Source organism: Falco cherrug, chromosome 12 (assembly GCF_023634085.1).
Source record: "Falco cherrug isolate bFalChe1 chromosome 12, bFalChe1.pri, whole genome shotgun sequence".
Taxonomy (NCBI): Eukaryota; Metazoa; Chordata; class Aves; order Falconiformes; family Falconidae; genus Falco; species Falco cherrug.
In genome coordinates, this window is record NC_073708.1 from 19,110,125 (window position 1) to 19,129,134 (window position 19,010).

At 36.6% G+C, this 19,010-nt stretch overlaps 1 protein-coding gene across 7 annotated transcripts in view; it reads right to left on the reverse strand.

Moving 5' to 3' along the window:
• Window positions 1–19,010, reverse strand: part of DNAI3 (dynein axonemal intermediate chain 3) — a 29,258-nt gene that overhangs the window by 5,672 nt on the left and 4,576 nt on the right. For 3 of the 7 annotated variants that reach the window (XM_055725273.1, XM_055725270.1, XM_055725274.1), the window contains exons 2-16: window positions 17,550–17,681; window positions 16,166–16,204; window positions 12,034–12,215; window positions 11,416–11,520; window positions 10,409–10,558; window positions 8,734–8,933; window positions 8,339–8,455; window positions 7,443–7,633; window positions 6,384–6,508; window positions 6,195–6,284; window positions 5,667–5,756; window positions 4,828–4,956; window positions 2,810–2,883; window positions 1,289–1,436; window positions 423–510 (exon numbers count right to left, since the gene is read on the reverse strand). In XM_055725273.1, coding sequence (XP_055581248.1) covers window positions 423–510; window positions 1,289–1,436; window positions 2,810–2,883; window positions 4,828–4,956; window positions 5,667–5,756; window positions 6,195–6,284; window positions 6,384–6,508; window positions 7,443–7,633; window positions 8,339–8,455; window positions 8,734–8,933; window positions 10,409–10,558; window positions 11,416–11,520; window positions 12,034–12,215; window positions 16,166–16,204; window positions 17,550–17,667 — 1,846 coding nt within the window. In that variant the 5' untranslated portion in view covers window positions 17,668–17,681. The remainder of the gene's footprint in view (window positions 1–422; window positions 511–1,288; window positions 1,437–2,809; window positions 2,884–4,827; window positions 4,957–5,666; window positions 5,757–6,194; window positions 6,285–6,383; window positions 6,509–7,442; window positions 7,634–8,338; window positions 8,456–8,733; window positions 8,934–10,408; window positions 10,559–11,415; window positions 11,521–12,033; window positions 12,216–16,165; window positions 16,205–17,549; window positions 17,682–19,010) is intronic. The other 4 variants (XM_055725276.1, XM_055725272.1, XM_055725271.1 and 1 more) reach the window with 4 other exon arrangements.

Here is a 19,010-nt window from a genome sequence, read left to right on the forward strand (position 1 = left end):
GATCTGCTATGGAAGGTGAAGCGCTAACTTGACATTCTGCAGCGAAAAGTGACACCTCTATCCAAAGCACTACAGAAATACCTACAATATATACTGTTACTCCAGGATTGTTTTTCTGAAAACAGTATTCTGTAAGGGCTGTTTCAGGGATAAAGAGGCTGGGTGGGGGACCTGAATGGGCTCTTAAGTGAAATCTGGCAGAGTTACTGTGGACACGAGCTGGTCTTTTTGTATGCAATACATGTGCATATCTTTGGAGTCAATACATGTATGTCGCACAGTGAATACCAGTGTATTTAAGAAACCTTTTTTCCCCAGATGCATTTAGCCGTACACTTTGTTGCTCAGCTTTCATTATGTATATACTGAAATATAAGCTTATTAAAAACACTTTCCCCAGTAAGGTGTAATAAAAATATTACCTGGAGTTTTGTAATGATAATGTAGTTCCCTTAAACTAATTCTGACGGGACCGTACTCTGTGCTGGCACCGCTTCCACACAGGTTTATCTGTTCAGAAGAAAATGTATTTGCTAACTCATTTTGTCAGATCTTGGGAGGTATAAGACTAAATTACTTTCTGCTGTAGTGGAACAGGTCTTTTCAGTCTGGAGCGTGTTTGTAATACTCCATGAACAATATCTGCCACCTCACATGCAAGCACAGAGAAAATACAAACCCGTGGCTTCTCTTGTGTTATCCTTTCCTTGTGAGGATTTTGCCATGTTTCTAGCAAAAAACCAGCTCCAGTGGTCATGCTTGTTTGACAACCGTACCAGCTGCAGCTTTTCTGAGTAGCATAGAGCAACGGAGTTTCGGTTTTCTTTTTCTTTTTTTTCTTTCTTTTTTTTTCCCCAGCATTATGTTCAGCCTCACTTTTTTCATAAACTGCTATGACCATTTTCATCAGACTGAATTTTGTGTTGCCAGTAATTATGGTTCTGTTGACCGTGACTGTGTTTCACAGTTTGGGACCCACTGAGATAGCATAGTGGTAGAAAAGGCTGACAGGAACTTACACTATTCATATAACTACTTTTGCCTCTACTGCAGTTTTTAAGAGGCAGTCATGCTGTTTCTTGTGAGTTAGCTTTTCAAAATTAATTTTATTGAAGTTTCAGAAGAATGTTGAAGTCTTTCATTTCATAATCTGAAGGAAATTCACAAAGAAGTCACAATTTGCTGGAAAAAATTGAAGAGTTGGGTAGCAAAATAATACATTCCTATGGAGTTCTAGCCATATCTACAGTTTGGCTTGATCCTTTTGTTCTGTATTTGTGCACAGTACCTTTATGAGAGGCTTCCAGCAGAGATCTAGATGTTTAAAAGTGTCTGGAACATCACGGGACATATAAAAAAATTCCTCTTCTCTTACTTTCTCAGATGAAGGTTGTTCAGGAAGTTTGGTGACTGGAATATCCCAAAATAATATTGAGCTGCAAAATGATTTTATAATGTTATTCCCTGTTTTTGTTTCAAAGATCAGTTTGCCACACACTTTTATTTTTTTTTTTAACCTTTCATCTTCAAACTTTACGTAGTAATAGATAATCTGAAAAGCAGACAAATGCTAGATACCTAATTGCTGCTTTTGTAAATTATGGTATATGTTCCTTTATTCGCTATTTCATCAGTTGTTATCTATACCAAAGCAGCTAGATAGCATTCATATAGTTCGCTTAGGGAAAGTTACTGTGTGAAATTCCTGGAAGCTGAGAAAACTGGACAGAACTCTGTAGCAGGTAATCTAGTATTCCAAATTGAACCTCATCCCCAGTTCTTGTGTATACCATTTGGTGACTTTCAAGTCAAATGGTCCCACTCACTGGGATGAATCTGTCATCTCATTGGAGTTTTCAGCCCTTGGATTGTTCCTGTTGCTCTACTCTGGACATTCATTCCCGAATTTAATACAGACTGATAGTTTTCCTCATTGCTGAAATCTCTTTCCGTTTTCTAACAGGAGTTGCTTTTCAAGAATACCATTACAGTGACTTCCCTGCCCTTACTTTTAGGTGAATACTTCTAATTTGGAGCCCTGATGTGTGAGTAGTTTAAATTATTTTTTTCTGTGTGCATTACTTGCGTTACACTGAAAACTTATGAACAACTGTACCTGTAATCATTCTTCTATCTTAATTCTTTGAAGCCTTCTCTGTATTTGATTAGGGAAAATAACTTTGTATCATTACCAAATTTTGCACTCTCTGACCCTCCTTTTGATGTAACTAGCAAATACGTGATTGAGCCCAGCCATGCATCTTTAAAGCTTTAAGCTTTTTGCTATCGTGAAAGCTAAACATTTATTTCCACTTCTTGTATTCTTCCCCCTCACCAGCCTTTATCACAGGATAATATCTGGTCATAACCGCCATGACTCTTCAGTCCAAAAAAGAAGAGATTCACACAGAACAATTTTGCCAGCTAAATTTCCAAATGTAAATATAGTTTTCAGTATTTCTGTGGTCTCAGAATATTTAACAGCTTTTTGTGCAAGTCATATAATCAATGTAAGTGTGAAGGTATGGATCTCCAGGCTAGTGTATGTGTGATCAACACTCTTCTTAAGGTATACACAGAATATAAACGTTTATGTGTGAGGTTCTTCAGTTAATGAACCCTTAATGCCATTACTGTGAAGGGTGTAACTGGCCATGAATTTGATGTGCTTATCTTCTGCATACAGAATTTCAGCTGTTCAGGGTAGGCTGATAGGAATCCAGGAGCATGCTAGTTAAATCATGGAGCAAGCTCTGTAAAGCTTTCCAATGGAAACTGGAACATCTTGCAGAGTATGTATTGTACATACCAGTCGGGAGAGCAGGTTACTAGCTGCACGCAAATTTCAGCTCTGTTTTCAAAAGTAGCACCCATTCGGTTGTCCTAAAAATAACAGTAATAATAATTACAGGCACTGAAGATGAGACAAAACAATCATACTCTGCTAAGTGAATACTAAAACAAGTAAAATGGGCTTCTAGAAATAAAGTCACTGTTTATGCTTGGGTAACGTTTGCAAATCAGGACTTACTAACTTGTAGTTATAAAGTCAAGCTATTTTACAAATGTACTTCAAGTGAACTGATACCAGTTTTGCCTGCTGAACACCTAAAATTTCATATTAAGTCAGCAGGGTAAACACTTGCTGGCACCACGGCAAGTCAGGCCCTCCTTAGGTTGCCACGTTTGCAACGTTTTTTAATCCAACTTAACCAAAAAGCAAATAATTGAGAAATTTATCTCAAACAGTTAAGTCTAGTGGGAGTGTTGTCTCTTGGTCTAGTTTACACCACAGGTCATCTCTTTTACCATTCAGCTAGACCACGCTGCAGGATGGTAGTAGTGGCTTCAAATATTAGTTATTAATAGTTTAGTTTGTGTATGTGGGGTTCTGCTGGTTTTATAGTACTTACCATTTACCAAGTAGTCATTGCTTTATACCTTTATTTTTTTCAGAAAAATAAAGGAAAGTTGTCAGGGTGGGAATGAGTGATTATAGGCTAGACCCTGACTAAATATATTTTGGCTAAAACTGTACTTATCAACTACGTGGCAAAGTTTTAGCTACTTTATTTTTTTTCTTTAGGCCAAATCCTACTTTTATTTTCATTCATGAGTTGCCTACCTGGAGTCAAAATGGTAGTCTCAGAACCACGCAAAACTGAATTAGGTTTTGGATATAACTTTGAATACTTTTTCATCGATATGTAATAATAAACTGCTAATTTTAGGAACTGTGCCGTAAAAACTGTAATGTTGTGCAAAGGCCGACACACCTTCCATGCTTATGTAACAAAAAGTATGTCCCAGTACAGGTTGCTAGACATTGACAAAGCGATTCCTTTGCCAGTGTTATTTATCAAGCACAGGTCTCCTGTATCTGTTATCCCACATGGACATGAAAACAGCTTTCTGAGCCTAAATCTTGGCAAAAAACCCCCACACCCAAACAACAAAAAACCACACCATTCTGCTATCCAGTCCCTTTCTTTGTGTAAAACGCCTGGTACCAATTAGTATCCGTGGGTGGTACTACTGCAGCATAATTTAATAATGAATCGTTATATCAGGCTGATTATGATATTTGTGCGCCCTTTTCCTCGCTTTTCTGGTAATGTTGCAAAGGCCTGCAGTATCTATAAAGTCTTAAAAATTTGTTTTAAAAATTATTGATACATTCATAAACCTTCTAAAGATCTCAGTTTTCTTCCTCTTGACCTGCTCTTCTACTGTCATTATTTTGCATTTGACTACGTTTTCATTTCAAATTGGTTTGGGCAATGATTTGCAGTATTTTGATGGTAAATTACCCAATACTCCTGTAATAGTGTTGAGCCCTTTAACTACATAGACCCTAAGTACTATGGAGCTCTAAAATCATCATAGAAAATGTAAGTTTTGAGTACACAGGCAGCACCTAGAAGAATTAAGGTAATTACAGTAACACAATTCTTGGGTGCCTAGATATTTGGGTAATTGAAATTATTTCTCTGAATTATTGGTGGCAGGCTAGATTGCTCAAAGTAGAAATTCAACGTATTTTAGATACGGAAGGCTTATTGTAATTTTGAATGCTAATTTTCAGTAAAGCTACAGTGGTTTTTTTTCCAGTAAGAGCAGATTCATATCAGATTGAGAACACAGCACAGCTGTAAAGCACAGCAGGACAAGTGGCACCATATTATTTAATATTTAGAAAATGCAGTGAGAAATAATGAAGGCTATTACAAAAAATCGAATCTTTAGTATTTTATCTTCAGTTTACACTATGATTTCTGAGGTTGTAGATAGAAAAACAAAAGAAGAAAAGTGAATTTTTAAACTCACCTTAAAATAATCTGGGAGCCAATGTATATCTGTTACTGGTTTTTTATGACTATACTGTATGGAAGAGACTGCACAGCATCTCACTAGAGGTGGCTCTGTGTTACTCTGCTGGACTTGCATAAGTGACGGCTAGAAATGTTTTAAAAAGAGATATCTTAGTGTATTTCCAAAAAATGATAGTAGAACTGTCAAAGAAAAAAGGTTATTTTACATGCTGTTAATGCTTCTTCACATATTTCAGATCAGTTTATAGAACTTTCTAGAGGTCTAATACCTTCCCTTTGGATAAATAAAAATAAAAATGGAAAGCATCAAAACAGGCCTTTGGATATGAAGCTCTAAAAAGAATTCCAACATGCCTCCACAGGCATATGCACATCCATTTATGTTACTAGTTCCTCCTCTGCTCTGAAGTGTCTCTTCTACTTATCCGCTTTATAATCTCCTTCCACTGAAATCTTCTTCTCGTCTTCCAAGCTACCTTTTTTCTGTCCATAAAATTCCGGAATAATTTTCAGTATTACACTCACAACAAATGCTATATGTGTTTGATAGGCTTCCTAAGGCAAGAACTGAGTGTATGTTGGTGCCCGTTAAAGAACAGTCTTATTGAAGCCAAAGTCTGCACAAAATGCAGTAAAGCTGTTAAGATGGACTAATCGGGCAGAAATTACGTTGTGATAATGGGTTTATTTCATGAACTCATCAGGTTTCTTATCCTTTCTAGTCTCTCAGTGCAAAGGTTATCTGCTCCTCTGTTTTGAGCCAGGATACCATCACCCCTTTTTCCCCACAGACATACAGATGTACCAGAATATGTTTGGAATGGAAGCATCTACCATATTAACAGCTGTTATCTTGATTCCATCAGCAAAAGTTTTTGCATTTTGCAGCTTTTCTTCACGCTGAGAAATATCCCACAGTACAACCTACAATGAGAAGTGAGTATATTACAAAGTATTTAATCTTTTATATTAATATGCATCTTTTCAAACACAATTCATGGAGGCTTAAGGAAAAATAAGAAATTCACTCTCTGTACTAGACCTAATGAAGTCTTTAAAGTATTGCCTCTTCAGTCTGATGCAATTAGTTGAAAGGCTACATTTGTCTCAACAAAAAAAAAAAAAGTCTTTACACCTTGACCTATTTATCAGTACTACAAAGAAGCATCGTACAGTAATGGTTCAGCTATGGAATAATGACATGAAACTTCAGTACAGGATCAGAGAATTTCTGAGACTGTGACACCTGTCTTGTGACGCTATGTGTTACTATGGATGTTGAGTACATCTCTTCAACCTTGTTTTTATACTGTAAGAAAATACAGAAACATCAGATTTTATTCTTAAACAGAGAATTAACACCTGTCCGTTGATGCAGCCACCAGCAATAATATTTGGATCACTGGGACTGAACTGAAAGCAGTAAATGTCTTCAGGACACTCCAACATTAACTAAAATGAAAAAGAACAAAATAGTTGAGAAACACATTTGCACTGATTGTTCTCTTGTTGTTTAAACACTCAGTGTATTTAAAATTCCTAATTAAATACCTGAGGGTGGATAGGGTCAAAAGAACTCCAAAAAAGTATTAGTGACTGCTGCAGCAATGATTTGTCAGAAAGGTTAACTTGCTCTTTGTAAGAATGCCGCTTTCTTGCTGACACTGCTATAATCCCTGATTGAGAGAGAAAATGAATTTTCTCAGAAGACACGATTCAAGTTTCAACACACTCAATTATTCTAAGTGACTTATAACTTCTGAATACAGTGAAAAAAAAAACCAAAACAAAAAAAATAATAACAAACAACCAACAACCCCCAAACTCACCCAATCATGTATTTATATTTTTCTTTTTACAGATCAACTTTGAGGAAATTATTTTTGTTACTTAAGTTATTTAACAATGAGTCATAGAACCCAAGCATTAAGATCAAATTCAACTTTTTTGCTACTACTCCTTAATGGTGTAGTACTGCACCTGAAATGATGTGACAGGCACATAGTCCTTGCCACCCATCATGAAATCAAATCTTTTGTAGCTGAATTAATTTTCTACACAGACTGCAGTGATAGCTATTAGTATGCTGTGCAGCTAGGACATTTATATAGGACTTAATTGTGCCGTTAAGCCTGGCTGTGTAGAGCAATAATTCACAGCGGGAAGCAGGAGGAGATGTTCAGTGTGCCTCCTGACACTTCCTGGCACTCAGCAGAGGCATGTCCCGTTGTGGCTGTAACATTCCTCACAAGCATTAGGCATGCTATGAGGACCAGGGAGAAGAACAATGGTATGCAAAGCCACCAGAAGAACCTGGCACAGTTGCAGCCCCACTTAAATGAGCTTCTTAAGGGAGAAATTTCCCTTTTCTCTGATCTCCGCTTATATGTTAGCGTGAGGGACTTCGCATAGCCTGTCTGAACTCTACAAAGAATTTGTCTGTCTCATTTTTCACTTCATCTCAAATCAGTAATTCAGACAGATACACTAAATCAGATTTGATTTGTTTTTAAATTTGAAAGCTGATAATTTTATGAAATATGCATATTTTATAGCTGTCATATTAATACGTGTCATTCAAGTCTCAAATTAGTATTTTAACTGCGTTACCATAAATGGTTGGATGCCAGCAAACGCAGCTAATAGTTCTGTCCTTGAGATAGTGCAGATCTGTAAGTGTTTGGTATGCTTTAAGACAGACATCTGGCTTGCCACCAGAACTGCTTTCATCTTCTGCTAGGGCCTTCCAGTCATCAAAAAAAGCATTCATAATTTCATTTTGCTGCAATGCAATTTCCATTCTGTTTTGTGAAAAGAACAGTTAACACTTTCAGTAATCCAGATGTCACTACTCGGTAGTAGAATCGCAAATATTTCTGTAAAGAGGCAACTTTTGATTTACATAAAATTATGACTACAGTAGTAAAAAAAAGAAAGTGTTAATTCCTCAGTGATGGATCACTGTAAGGAAACCCTCTTCCATTTAAATATAAATAACTAATTGTAACAATAATTTAACTCTAGTTCTGTGTTGATTGAGTACAGTGCAATTGTCCAATTCTTGTGCAAAAGGTGTCACTAAGTGGGACTTGTCTTGTGACTAAGGGCTGTAGGACAGCACCTTTGCTCTTCTGTGTAAGCCTCTGCTTGAGTGAGCAGCGTTTGAAAGATCAGCTTTGCAGCTTGTTCAAAAAGATGTATCACTATCAACTCTAACAGTTCTAACATCTATTTAAACCAACATTCATATTTATATGGCATAGACTTCATGTTAATTTTCACAGAAACAAATTTTAAGTTAATCTTTGTTAATATTAAGCTAATAAGCAAAATTATATATTTTTATATATAAGCATATTATTTGTATAAAAGAAACAATGTATTTATATTTTTTTATATATGTGACCTGTATTTGACCACATAAATGGTCCACTCGGCTAGGAGTTCTCACTTGTATTATATATTATTTCAGGTAGCCTTTAACGTGTATTGCTGCATTAATTTACCTTAAATGTACTGAAGTAAGAAATTCTTTCAGTTTCTCAGATGACAGACTCTCTTCTTTCTCTTTGTTTGACAACTGTCTAGGAAAATACTGCGTGGCTGCATTTTTTGGATTGGTCCTAACCAATTGGAATAAATCTGAATGTAAGTATACAAACAATTTCAAAGACAGAAACCCATGTAATGTGTAAAATTAAAAGATAAGCATATTCAGTTTTTCTAGAAACTCTTTGGAAAAGAGTGAAAGAAGAAAGTTGCAAACAGAGTATCTGATTCTGTTCTCTTGATCAGTTTGTAACTGAGCAATTCCAGAAGAGTTAATTTACATGACTTTAGTTGAGATCAGAAATGGTGCATAGCTTAATAAACAAGCTGATAAATATCTTTTCACACTTACCATTTTGTCTGAGTACTAGCTTCTCTTATTTTTGGAACCATTTGTATGCCCACATCTTTTTCAAGCATTTTAATACTGAAAGTTTTTTCTTGATAGGACATGCATTCAATGTAACTGTCTTTTACATGTGAAGCATTCTTATCAGTAAATGTAATTGGTGCACCAAACTTTCTGCGTACTCGAGAAATCATATACTTAATCTGGAAAAGAGATTATTTCTGTAATTAGCAGAGGAGAGAGGTTTTGGAGAGTTTGTTTTGTAAGATGGCAACATTCATGTAATTGTAGAATTAGTTTTATGGTTTATTTTTGTGCTGAATTTACTTATATTTCTGCATTTTGAAATTCTGAAGTGCTCATATAAACAACCTACATGTGTAATAGAAGACAGATTTGTATTTCTAAAACAAGAAGTTGCCTTTAGGTAACATTTTTGGACTACTGCTAGTAAGATAAGTACATTTTCTAATTCATACAGTATCAAAACTCCACCTTTAATTAAAGGATTGATTTGTATGAGGTCTTATGTAATACTGCATTGGACTTCCAAGACTTAAATGTTCAGCCCTTCCCTCTTAGTGCAATTCTCAATTTTGGGTGAGATATTTCAGCTTCCATTGAAGTGCCTAGGGACAGAAAAGTACCCCAAAGAGGATCCTCAAAAATCTGAGTGAGTTTTCTTATAGCATGAACTGGGAATGAAAAAGGGAAGTGGCTTAACTTCTACCCAAAAAGGGAGGGAGGCACTTGATTTCAGGCAGTAGAGAGGTGTTGCTTTGTCTTGGATTCGTAACCAGGTAGTTTTTCCCAACACCTCCCACAGAACTGGAAAGGAATGTAGGCTGAGAATACTTCTGAGTGGACCTTGCCAGCAAGATAGATTACAGATTACTTGGACTGTGAATGTGGGTTAAATTTAGTGATGGTTAATTACCTTTAGAACAATCAGACATCTTTTTAAGTATAAGAAAGATGTCCAGTTGCTGAGAACTATCAAAACTTAGCCAGTCTTCCCTGAACAGGGATTTCGGTATTGAGTAAAAATCACTGATGGAAAGTTAAATGTTTGGAGATGCCCTACACATCACGTTAGGTGACAGCTGTGAGTGGATCTACGCTTTGGATATATAATTTTCTCAGGATAATCTGTAGGTGTAGTTAATCAAATATGTCCTTCTGTGAAGTCAACTTGTAACCTGTAGTCAATAACATTTAATCCAAGGTAAATAGCCGTTAAAAGTGTTGCGCGCTGCTTAAATGCCATCCATATAATGGAACAGAGTTCACTGGGCTCCATGGAAACAGGACTAGGTCCTTAGAATATCACAGTGACTCAGTTTGTAATCTGGCCAGATAGTAAATTGAGCAAAAAGTGGCAGAGATGCTAATGACCAAAGATTATCAGGACTTCTGAATTTACAGCTTAAAAAGTAAGTATGTCTAATGCAGTCTCACATGCCTTATTTGCACAGTTTAAGGAGAGCAGAGTCTTAAAAAAAAAAGTTTCTGCCAGCACTTTCAGTTTTTGTTAGAAGTTGATTTGTTTTCTTGAAAGACCTCAAACAAAACTAGAATTACAACTTTCAGTTTCCTGACTTATTTTTTTTTTAAGGAACTTAAAATAAATTTGTTTTTTTGATATTAATTTTATTGACTAACATTTGTTGAGTCTGACCTTTTTAACACTCTCTTTAACAGATTCCTCTTCAACTTCCTTTTCGCTGCCAAGAGAAACCCAAGGTTTGTGGATACAAGGCTTATAAGGATGGATTTCCAGAGTTTCCTCTCTGATTTCTTCTTCTTTTTCTTCTGCAGTTTCTGGAGGCTATGATATCAGACAGTGAGACATAGTACTTTTCAAAAATTTGTTGCTGAAATGTAAGTATAAACTAGAAACCCAGTTTTCAGTCTTTATTTACATGTTCTTTACTTCTGTCTCAATGCAGTAAGCCTGACTACACTGTGCCCCTGGGGAGGCTTGGGTTAGGTCCCATTTTATTCATTCGTGCATTAGAATTTTCCAATAAACATGACATATTTAATATTTAACTGCTAAAGAGAGACTGTTGTCTTGAAAGCATATAACTATTCTATAAAAAGAATTTATAGTGATTATCTACATTAGGCCCTCCTGCCTGGAGCTGCAATTTGCTTTTCTACTGTTACTTCTACTGATGCTGGGTGGCAAACTCATGTTGAAAAAATATATAATCTACCCGTAAGCCTTCTCCTATGATGCAGTGCACGAGGGGAAATCTTCTATGTATCTAGAGTTATTTAGAACTCAAGAACATTTTGAAGTATAATTTGAAAAGCATATACATACATTTTGTGAGAAATAAGTATAATATTTCTTTGAAGACGCCCAATATATTATCTTTTATATTTATGTCTTGCTTAGAGACCTGGGTCTTGGCAGAGAAAATTAATACTTATGAGGGTTAAACTGGCACTCTGAAGTAAAATACAGAAATTCAATTCAGTCTTTCTCAGTATAAAAGATATTTTTACAGTGATACAGGTATTTTTGCATGATCAGATTAACCTTTAGAGAAACATTCTGGCATGCCAAGCACATCAGATGCTTACGAATACAATACCATTCCTGGGGTATATGTTTGCGACAAGATTCTGAAATATCCATAGATAGAACAATGCTGTGGGACACTTGGATTTTCTTACCTTCACAAAGTTTTCCTTGGCTTCCTCAGAAGCAACAAAGTAAAAGTTCTGCCCATACTGGAACTTTGCATCAAAAACTACCAAAAGTTCTTCCCCTGGATATTCCTATTTTAATTAAAACAATTAGTGGAAAACTGAAAACAAATAACATAAAAAACAGACATGAGCCTGTGACTGGCAGAGCCAGTACTAGTGTAAATTCACTATCTTTGATTAATCTTGTGGTTTTAACAGAGATTTTCATGTACTAATTGAAAAGAACAGGTGGATTTTATTTTGTAATAAAAATTTCTGGTCCAAACAAAATTTCTTCATACAGAGAATCAAACAGAAAAGAAACTGTTTTAATAATTCTCAATAAATGGGCTATGAAATAGGAGAAGCCAAAATATGTGAAGTTCTGCCAGTTCACAGAATCAAAACTAGTAATATTTACATTACTTTTAGCATACTTCCAATCTACAGTTAGTTTAAAAAAAAAAAAGTGCCTGGAGAGCCTTTGGATATTACAGCATTAGTGTATTTACACAGAGTCAAACAGGGACAGACCTTATCATCAAAAGAATATACACTTAGAGAGCATGAAGTCTTAAAGTGAGAATGAAATAAGCTACGTACTAGGACAACTTTTTTGACGGGGTGGAAATCAGAAATTGTAGCTCTTGTTTTCAGGTCCTGAATGATGTCCTCTTTTTTAATAAATTTGAAACAATTTTCTTCTGTGACATCTTCATCAACTCGGCAATTAAAAATTTCTTGGGTCTTTGCAGTGAAAAATAAAGGAAAGATTTCTGGGTGGCCTATGAGAGAAAGTAAAATTGCTTGATAAACAAATTCAGCGTTGTTTAAACATAAACATATACCTCAATAACTCTGGGTCTTTACTGTTTCCTAGCAGCATGCTTTTGAATCTCTCAGCTTAGTTTTTGGTATTTTTGAAGGCATGGAATACAAATTATATTACATTTTGTTAATCTTGGAAAATACCCAACACTTCCTACTTAATGAATATGCTACTCTTAGTATGAGGGGGTTTTTTTTCCTCTCAATCAACAGGTGATTAAGAGCTTTAGTGAAGAGTTATAAATGGACTCTTTTAAATACATTAAGGACACAATTGCATGCCTCATATAAAAGCCTTGAATAAATATACTCTAGTCCTTTCCTGTAGAGTGGTGCCATTTTAAGCCAATGTTTAATCTAGATGAAGCTTCAACACCCTCACAAGTAAGGACGCTTTTGTGATTTTGGACTTTCATCTTCCTCTCATTGAGTTCAGAGTGCAAGATCATTAAGATTTGAGCCAGATGTTTCTTTTCAGCTTTGCTGGAGAATATATAGCTGTTGTTTTCTACACATGTGATCATTCATATTAATTCAGAACAAGCTATTCCTTATCCTGGCTCCGGCACTCTTATCTTCATTGGCTTTAGTGAGGCTGGGTGCTGTCAGGTGCCCCATCAACTGTGCTTTGCAAACACTCAATCTGAAGGTAATAGCCAGTGCTTCTTGTTAAGTGTGTGTCAGCTGTATGTAGGAACACTGGTCCTTCCCATATTACACGTTCTGCCTTCCAGCTTACATAACAGCTGTAAGTGATGAAGAGCACTATAGGCCCAGCTAGCTGAACCCTGCTGCCCAAGGGACTTTTCCTCCTTTGCAGTCCTGCCATGCTAGCAGCCTCTGTCTCGGCCTTTGTGAAGAATGCTCTTACCATGGCAGCTACTATACTTGGTCTGAGAAGGCTGGCAGATGGTCACTTTGAATGTTCATCTTTTTGATAAACTGGAAAGCGTATAAGATTTAGGGACATGTATACATGGGATTTTTATGTACTGCAGTGGGCTGGCTTTTGTGATAATAGCTGATACTTTGTCACCTTTGTCTCATTTTGAGTTATTTAATATTTTATCTTAATTCCCGGCACCTGTGGTATCTTTCTTTGTGTATGCCTTAAACTGAAGTGGATACTTCTAAAGTGATGATACTGACCAGCTGGCTCAGCATGTTTTGAGAAGCCATCTTTAACCTAAGCCAACAAGGCCTGACAAAATGATAAATCCTCCTTAATCTCTATCATTTGGGAAGCTAAATCTCTGCATAAGCCTATCACATAATACATAATGTTTGATGAAGCTGACATTTATCCTTTAAAATCTTTCAGTGCTGCTCCTCCACTGCATCTGCTCTGTTGTAGTCATCCACTAAAATTAATGACATGCATGATGCTTCTGCTACACCCTGCACTACACCAAGTGTCATTTACTCAGCATTCACTAGTCATTTTGTAGCGCGCACAATCCATTTGTAGCATGCACAGTCTATTAGTTCACTTTCTTCACAAGTTCTAGCCAATACTGCATGACTTTACTTCTTGATATCTCAGGGATTTCCAGGATTGCTCTGTGGACGCTTCCAAAAAACACAGAATCATAGGTATGTTGATTGGGAAAGAACTCTACAAGTCAGCCAGTCCAAACTCCCTGTTGGTAACAGCAGACCAACATTTAATCCTTTTAAGGAACCGCAGAAGTTGATCTGCAGGACCCCCAGGTCACCCTGGCCAAGGGCATGAGGCCCCATTAGGGTGTCGTTAGGAAGCAGACTCAAACCCTAGTACAAACTGCAACACTACAGACACACTTCACATTTCAATATAATGGAGCAAAAAAAATTAGACCTCTTTTTTGCAAATGAAATTTCATAGGATAGAAAGAGGATAGAAACCTAGAGCTGTGCACCAGAAGAGAATGCAACTTCCACCCTCTGCCATACACAGCTGGCTCACAAGAGAGAATGGACAGGAGAGCAAAAGAACAAGAAATTTGTATGTATCACAGTTCTCCGAGTTGGTTATGTGGCTAGCGCAATTAGGAGTGCTAGAACCCATAGAAAATCTATACTTTGCTGATTCTTCTGTGAATTTTTTTTGGATCATTACCATGGCTTAAATAAATAGAATTCAACCCATCAGAATTAGATTTTTTTCTTTTATACATCAAAAATCCTAACCAGGAGTAACTGTTGTTTATTCAGTAAGTTTGTAGGATGTTATTTTTTAAAATGCTGAATTGTGCCTACAGTCTTGTTCACAAATGCTAACGCTAAAAAAATCCTTTCAAAGAGATGTAGGTTTCAATGTCAAATGAAACAATGCAAGCATGCATTAAAGTTAAGCAAAAATACCATCAACATTACTATGAGAGAGAGCAGAGTAGGCCAGATAGTCTAAGTGCATTTTCTTCAATGCTCTATTGCTGTAAGTCCTAGTTAAAACCAAAATAATGTTCAGAATTAAAATATGTACATCTTCTAGTCTAATGGACTAAAATTATATATTCTAGAATACTACATTATAACGTTCTCTACTATAGAATCTATAATATAACACAAGAAGCTGATACTGGATTTCTAACTATTATGAACATTTTTATTGAATGCTGTTTTCCAGTAAAAAGTACGTAGCATCTAATCAGAGGCTTCACATTGTTTTTTCTAATAGCAATTTTTACTCATATGATCTGCAACAGTCAACAGCTCTTAGTGCTATGGTCCTTCACAAAGGACCAAGAAGCCCTTAGAGAAGTAAAGACACTTGCAGTTCTTAGGCTGAGGAGGTACCATGTATACAGTTTAAATCTGTGCAGTGTGTGCATATAGTAGCATTATTTTCCTGCTTTTAGCAAGAGGTTTCTAGCAAGTTTAGATATTATGACTCTAACCTTATTTGCCACTAGGTGGAGGTAAAATTCTGACAAAACTGTATCTCCAGCACCACCGAAATAAATCTTTTTTTTAAAGTAGTACTTTCACCATCTGAGGGATCATTTATTGTCCGTTTTCATTAATTGCAGTTTAGCCATTTCAGTGATGCTAATCGGAGTGCAATTTTCACTTCCACCTGTGTGCTAATAGGATTATGTAGGAAGACAAGTGATTTATAATTTCTTTAAAAAGGTTACCACATTATTTTAGCTTTTAGCAATAAAAGCTGTACTGTTAAAAGTCAGTTAAGAAGATAACCCTTTGGGCTGTTCCTGTAAACCATTATTACTTTTACATTGACATCAACATTAATGTAAGTTATACCCGAGGAAGAACAGCGCAAATCGGAAGAAAAATCCAACCAGAAATGTTAAAAAAATTTAAAAATTAGGTGGTGTTTAAGAAAAAAGAATACTTTAATTCAAATAATTTCATATTTTAGCTCTTAACTATGGCCACACTTAAAACTTGCACATAAGCCAGAAGAAATGCTTGATATCTTGTGACTTTTAAATGGCAGATCTTTTCCCCTACAAAGCAAAAGGTGTTAATGTATATTGATATCTATGATTAAAAATCATCTTACCAAATTTATTAATGATTTAACAAAGATCAAAGCTTTAAAAATTATAATATTTCAAGTGTTTCTTTCAATTGCTTAACTACTACTAAATGTAAACATTTTGCATCCTATAATTCTGTTGTGATGGTTTTTACTTCCCCTGATCTCAGCTCCTCTCGACCCAAGATAAAAACATCTTCTACAAACCCCTACCTGTTCCAGCATTCCTTGTCGCACTGCCCTCTACTTGGAGAGTGGTATGGAATCACTACTGTAATAGCTGCATTTCTTCATAGTTTCTTTTTTTGTCATTCATAAAAAAATCTTTCTTTTTCTTTCCCTGGCATCAGTAACATTGAAGCTTCAAAATGCTTGAAGTATTCCAAAGCTATTACTTTAAAGCCCAGTCAACACAGCACTTACCTATACCAGCCATTGAAAGATCAACTTCATCTTTTTTACCTGGAATATAACAACATTCTGTTATCCGGCATTTTTCTTCCTAACAAAGTAACTCTAAATATACAGTCCTTTCCTTGTTGGGGCAATATTTAAAATGTCTCTCTATATTTAAAACTAAACTGTGACAAGGAAACAAAAATTAATTTCTATTCACTTTGCATTTAGTATAAGAAATGTGCAAAGCCTTTTAAAATAGGCCTTTATTTTAAGGAGATGTTAGCATATTTTGAAACTATGGAGATTTTAAAACTAATTTTTATTTTGAGCAGGTGGTCTGCATAAGAGAGAGGCCATAAGAAATCTGTCCTCTTGTGGCACACACCGCAGTTTCCATGGCTGAAAACTGCGACTGCTACCTGATAGCACCTGCCTGGGGCAGTTAACCTTTGCAAGTCATGGGAAGAGGAGAGAAACGGGCAAGGCTCACAAACACCAGCCAGGAGCAGAACTGGCAGGTGTGCAGGTAGGAGCAGATGTTAGTGCCCTCTGACAGTGGTGAGGTGGGCAGGCTTGCTCTGGGTGGCAGGGTGTTGCAGGAGCTGGGCTTTCTTCAGCTCCTGAGAGAGGATCTGCAAACCTCGCAGCAAGGTAGGACAGGAAGAGATTAGCACTGATGTGCAGGATATTCTCTGCAGCACCACAGCTGTTAATCAACTGGAGGGAAAAGGTGTTTAAAAGGTGAAAGCAACTTCAGGAAGATGGCTGTCATGACAGAAAAATAATCCATGAAACAAAACCCAAGGAAGAGTACATGCCCACCCTTTCTGAGAACGTGCGTGAATCACTGGAAACAAATATTTGTATATAGCAGACTCTTTAGCCTTGCACTTCATTAACTATACACTTATTAAATGACACAAGTGAGGCAGTATGTCAGCACATCTCAGAAGAAACACAATACAATGCACTTCAAAATTACGTTGTGAGACTTTGGTATATTTTCAGGCTCTATTATCGTACCTTTACAGTGTGATCCTGAGCATCTGAACTCCTGCTTCTGGGGACACCTCTCTCTGCCTGATGCTCTCTCTGGGCTGTTAACTTTTGTGAATCTCCCCACTTTATATGAAGCCTCCCAATTTCCCATTCAATACTGTTATTATGACACCACAAACTATTACATCTAAACTACCAAGACAGAGTGTAAATATTGCAATGTAGCTTTCTTGTGTTCCATATATTAGTTAAAACCCCATAATCAGTAATTGTAGATCTCTCATTGATATACAATAGCGTATTCTTATTTCTCTCGCATTTACCTAAATACATGGGCCCAAAATAATTAAGGTAGCTGTCATGTGAGACCAGGTTACTGCCTGTTTCATTGCTGCTGTACCTTACGTACCAAGCTGTGTTCGTTTTCCTTTTGAGGATTCCTTAGCTTTGTTTTCACCTTTCTGTTTCTTTGCCGAGGTTTTTGGACCTTTTGAGGAGGTCTCACTGGATATGAGATTTTCTGACATTTTTTCAGATTTCTCTAGATAAAGATACATATCATCAATAAACTTCAAACAGGCAACAGAATGCACCATCTACAAGTAAAAAATTGGTCCATGACTTTATGTAGTTTACCATTATAGTAATATTTTCATACACTGCCAAAGGTATGTTCCATAATCTTAAATCATAAACTGTATTTTGATCTGCTATGTGGAAATATGATGGAAATACTTCTGTCCAGGGGTGATTAAGTATGGAAATCGATGATGCAAAACAGTGAAGGGTTAAATGAGAATAGGTGTTTCCCTTACAGAAAACTAAGGACCTGAGCTACAGTGGGAAGAGTGCAGGTGGAAATTCTCCAGTTATAAATGTTTGTCCTAACGTCCTTAAGTGTACACCATAGTCTCAACTGTACAAAGCATTTCTGCGCTTTTCTATTTCCAGTTCACTTTTCAGTGTAGCTCTGTGGAGGACAAATTTAGGAAGTTGTATGCATAATTATGTGTAGCAACCACACACCGAAGACAATACAGTATAGAAGGCTACTCTTGTTTCATCGACTCTCCTTCTTCCCAGTACCTGGAATAAGGATAAAGGATGAGAACAGCAGCATAGAAAAGGCTCGGTTCCACTGGGAAGAAGGAAATGCCGTGCAGCCTGCCCACCGTACAGGCAGGACAGCGCGCTGCCACAAGATGCGCTGCCAGCACCATCGTGTGGAAGGTGCCGATAGAACAACTGCATGGGGATGGTCCAAATTCTGTTCGCGGTATTAAAAAGGGTTTGATGTTATTATTCAACAGCTAGAGGCATTCCATTGGGATAAGGACAGTGGGACTCTCCATTTGTTTACATCGCCCCTCTCCCATGTTCCCACTTTTTTTTTTAAGACTTTAAACTGACTGGGAGAGGAACCATTTTTTAAAAATGTCTACAAAGCACCTACAGTATTTGGATGCTATTATAATTTTAACACTAATAAAAGCGAAGCAGGTTACAGGACAGAAAAAGACAGCACCTTCGGGAACTGTGTCATGACAACTATTTCTGATGAACTCTTACAGGAGCTACAGCCTGCCTGCCCACACACGTGAACAGCACATTTACTGTCAAGATGCTTAAGGTGAAAAGGTGAGTTTATAAAATAAATGTTCAATCTTGACACTTTCCTGATGAAAGGCCTAAAATAACATGAGTGTTAAAGCAAACACACCATGACCTGTGCGTCTGCAATTTCAGTGGTCACCCTGACTTTGGGATGGTCTTTCATTCCCAGATTGAGAAACAGTGTTTTTCTGTTTCGAAACACAGTTCTCAAATACTCCAGAAGCAAGCAATGCAATTTTAACTTCTGATCTGAATT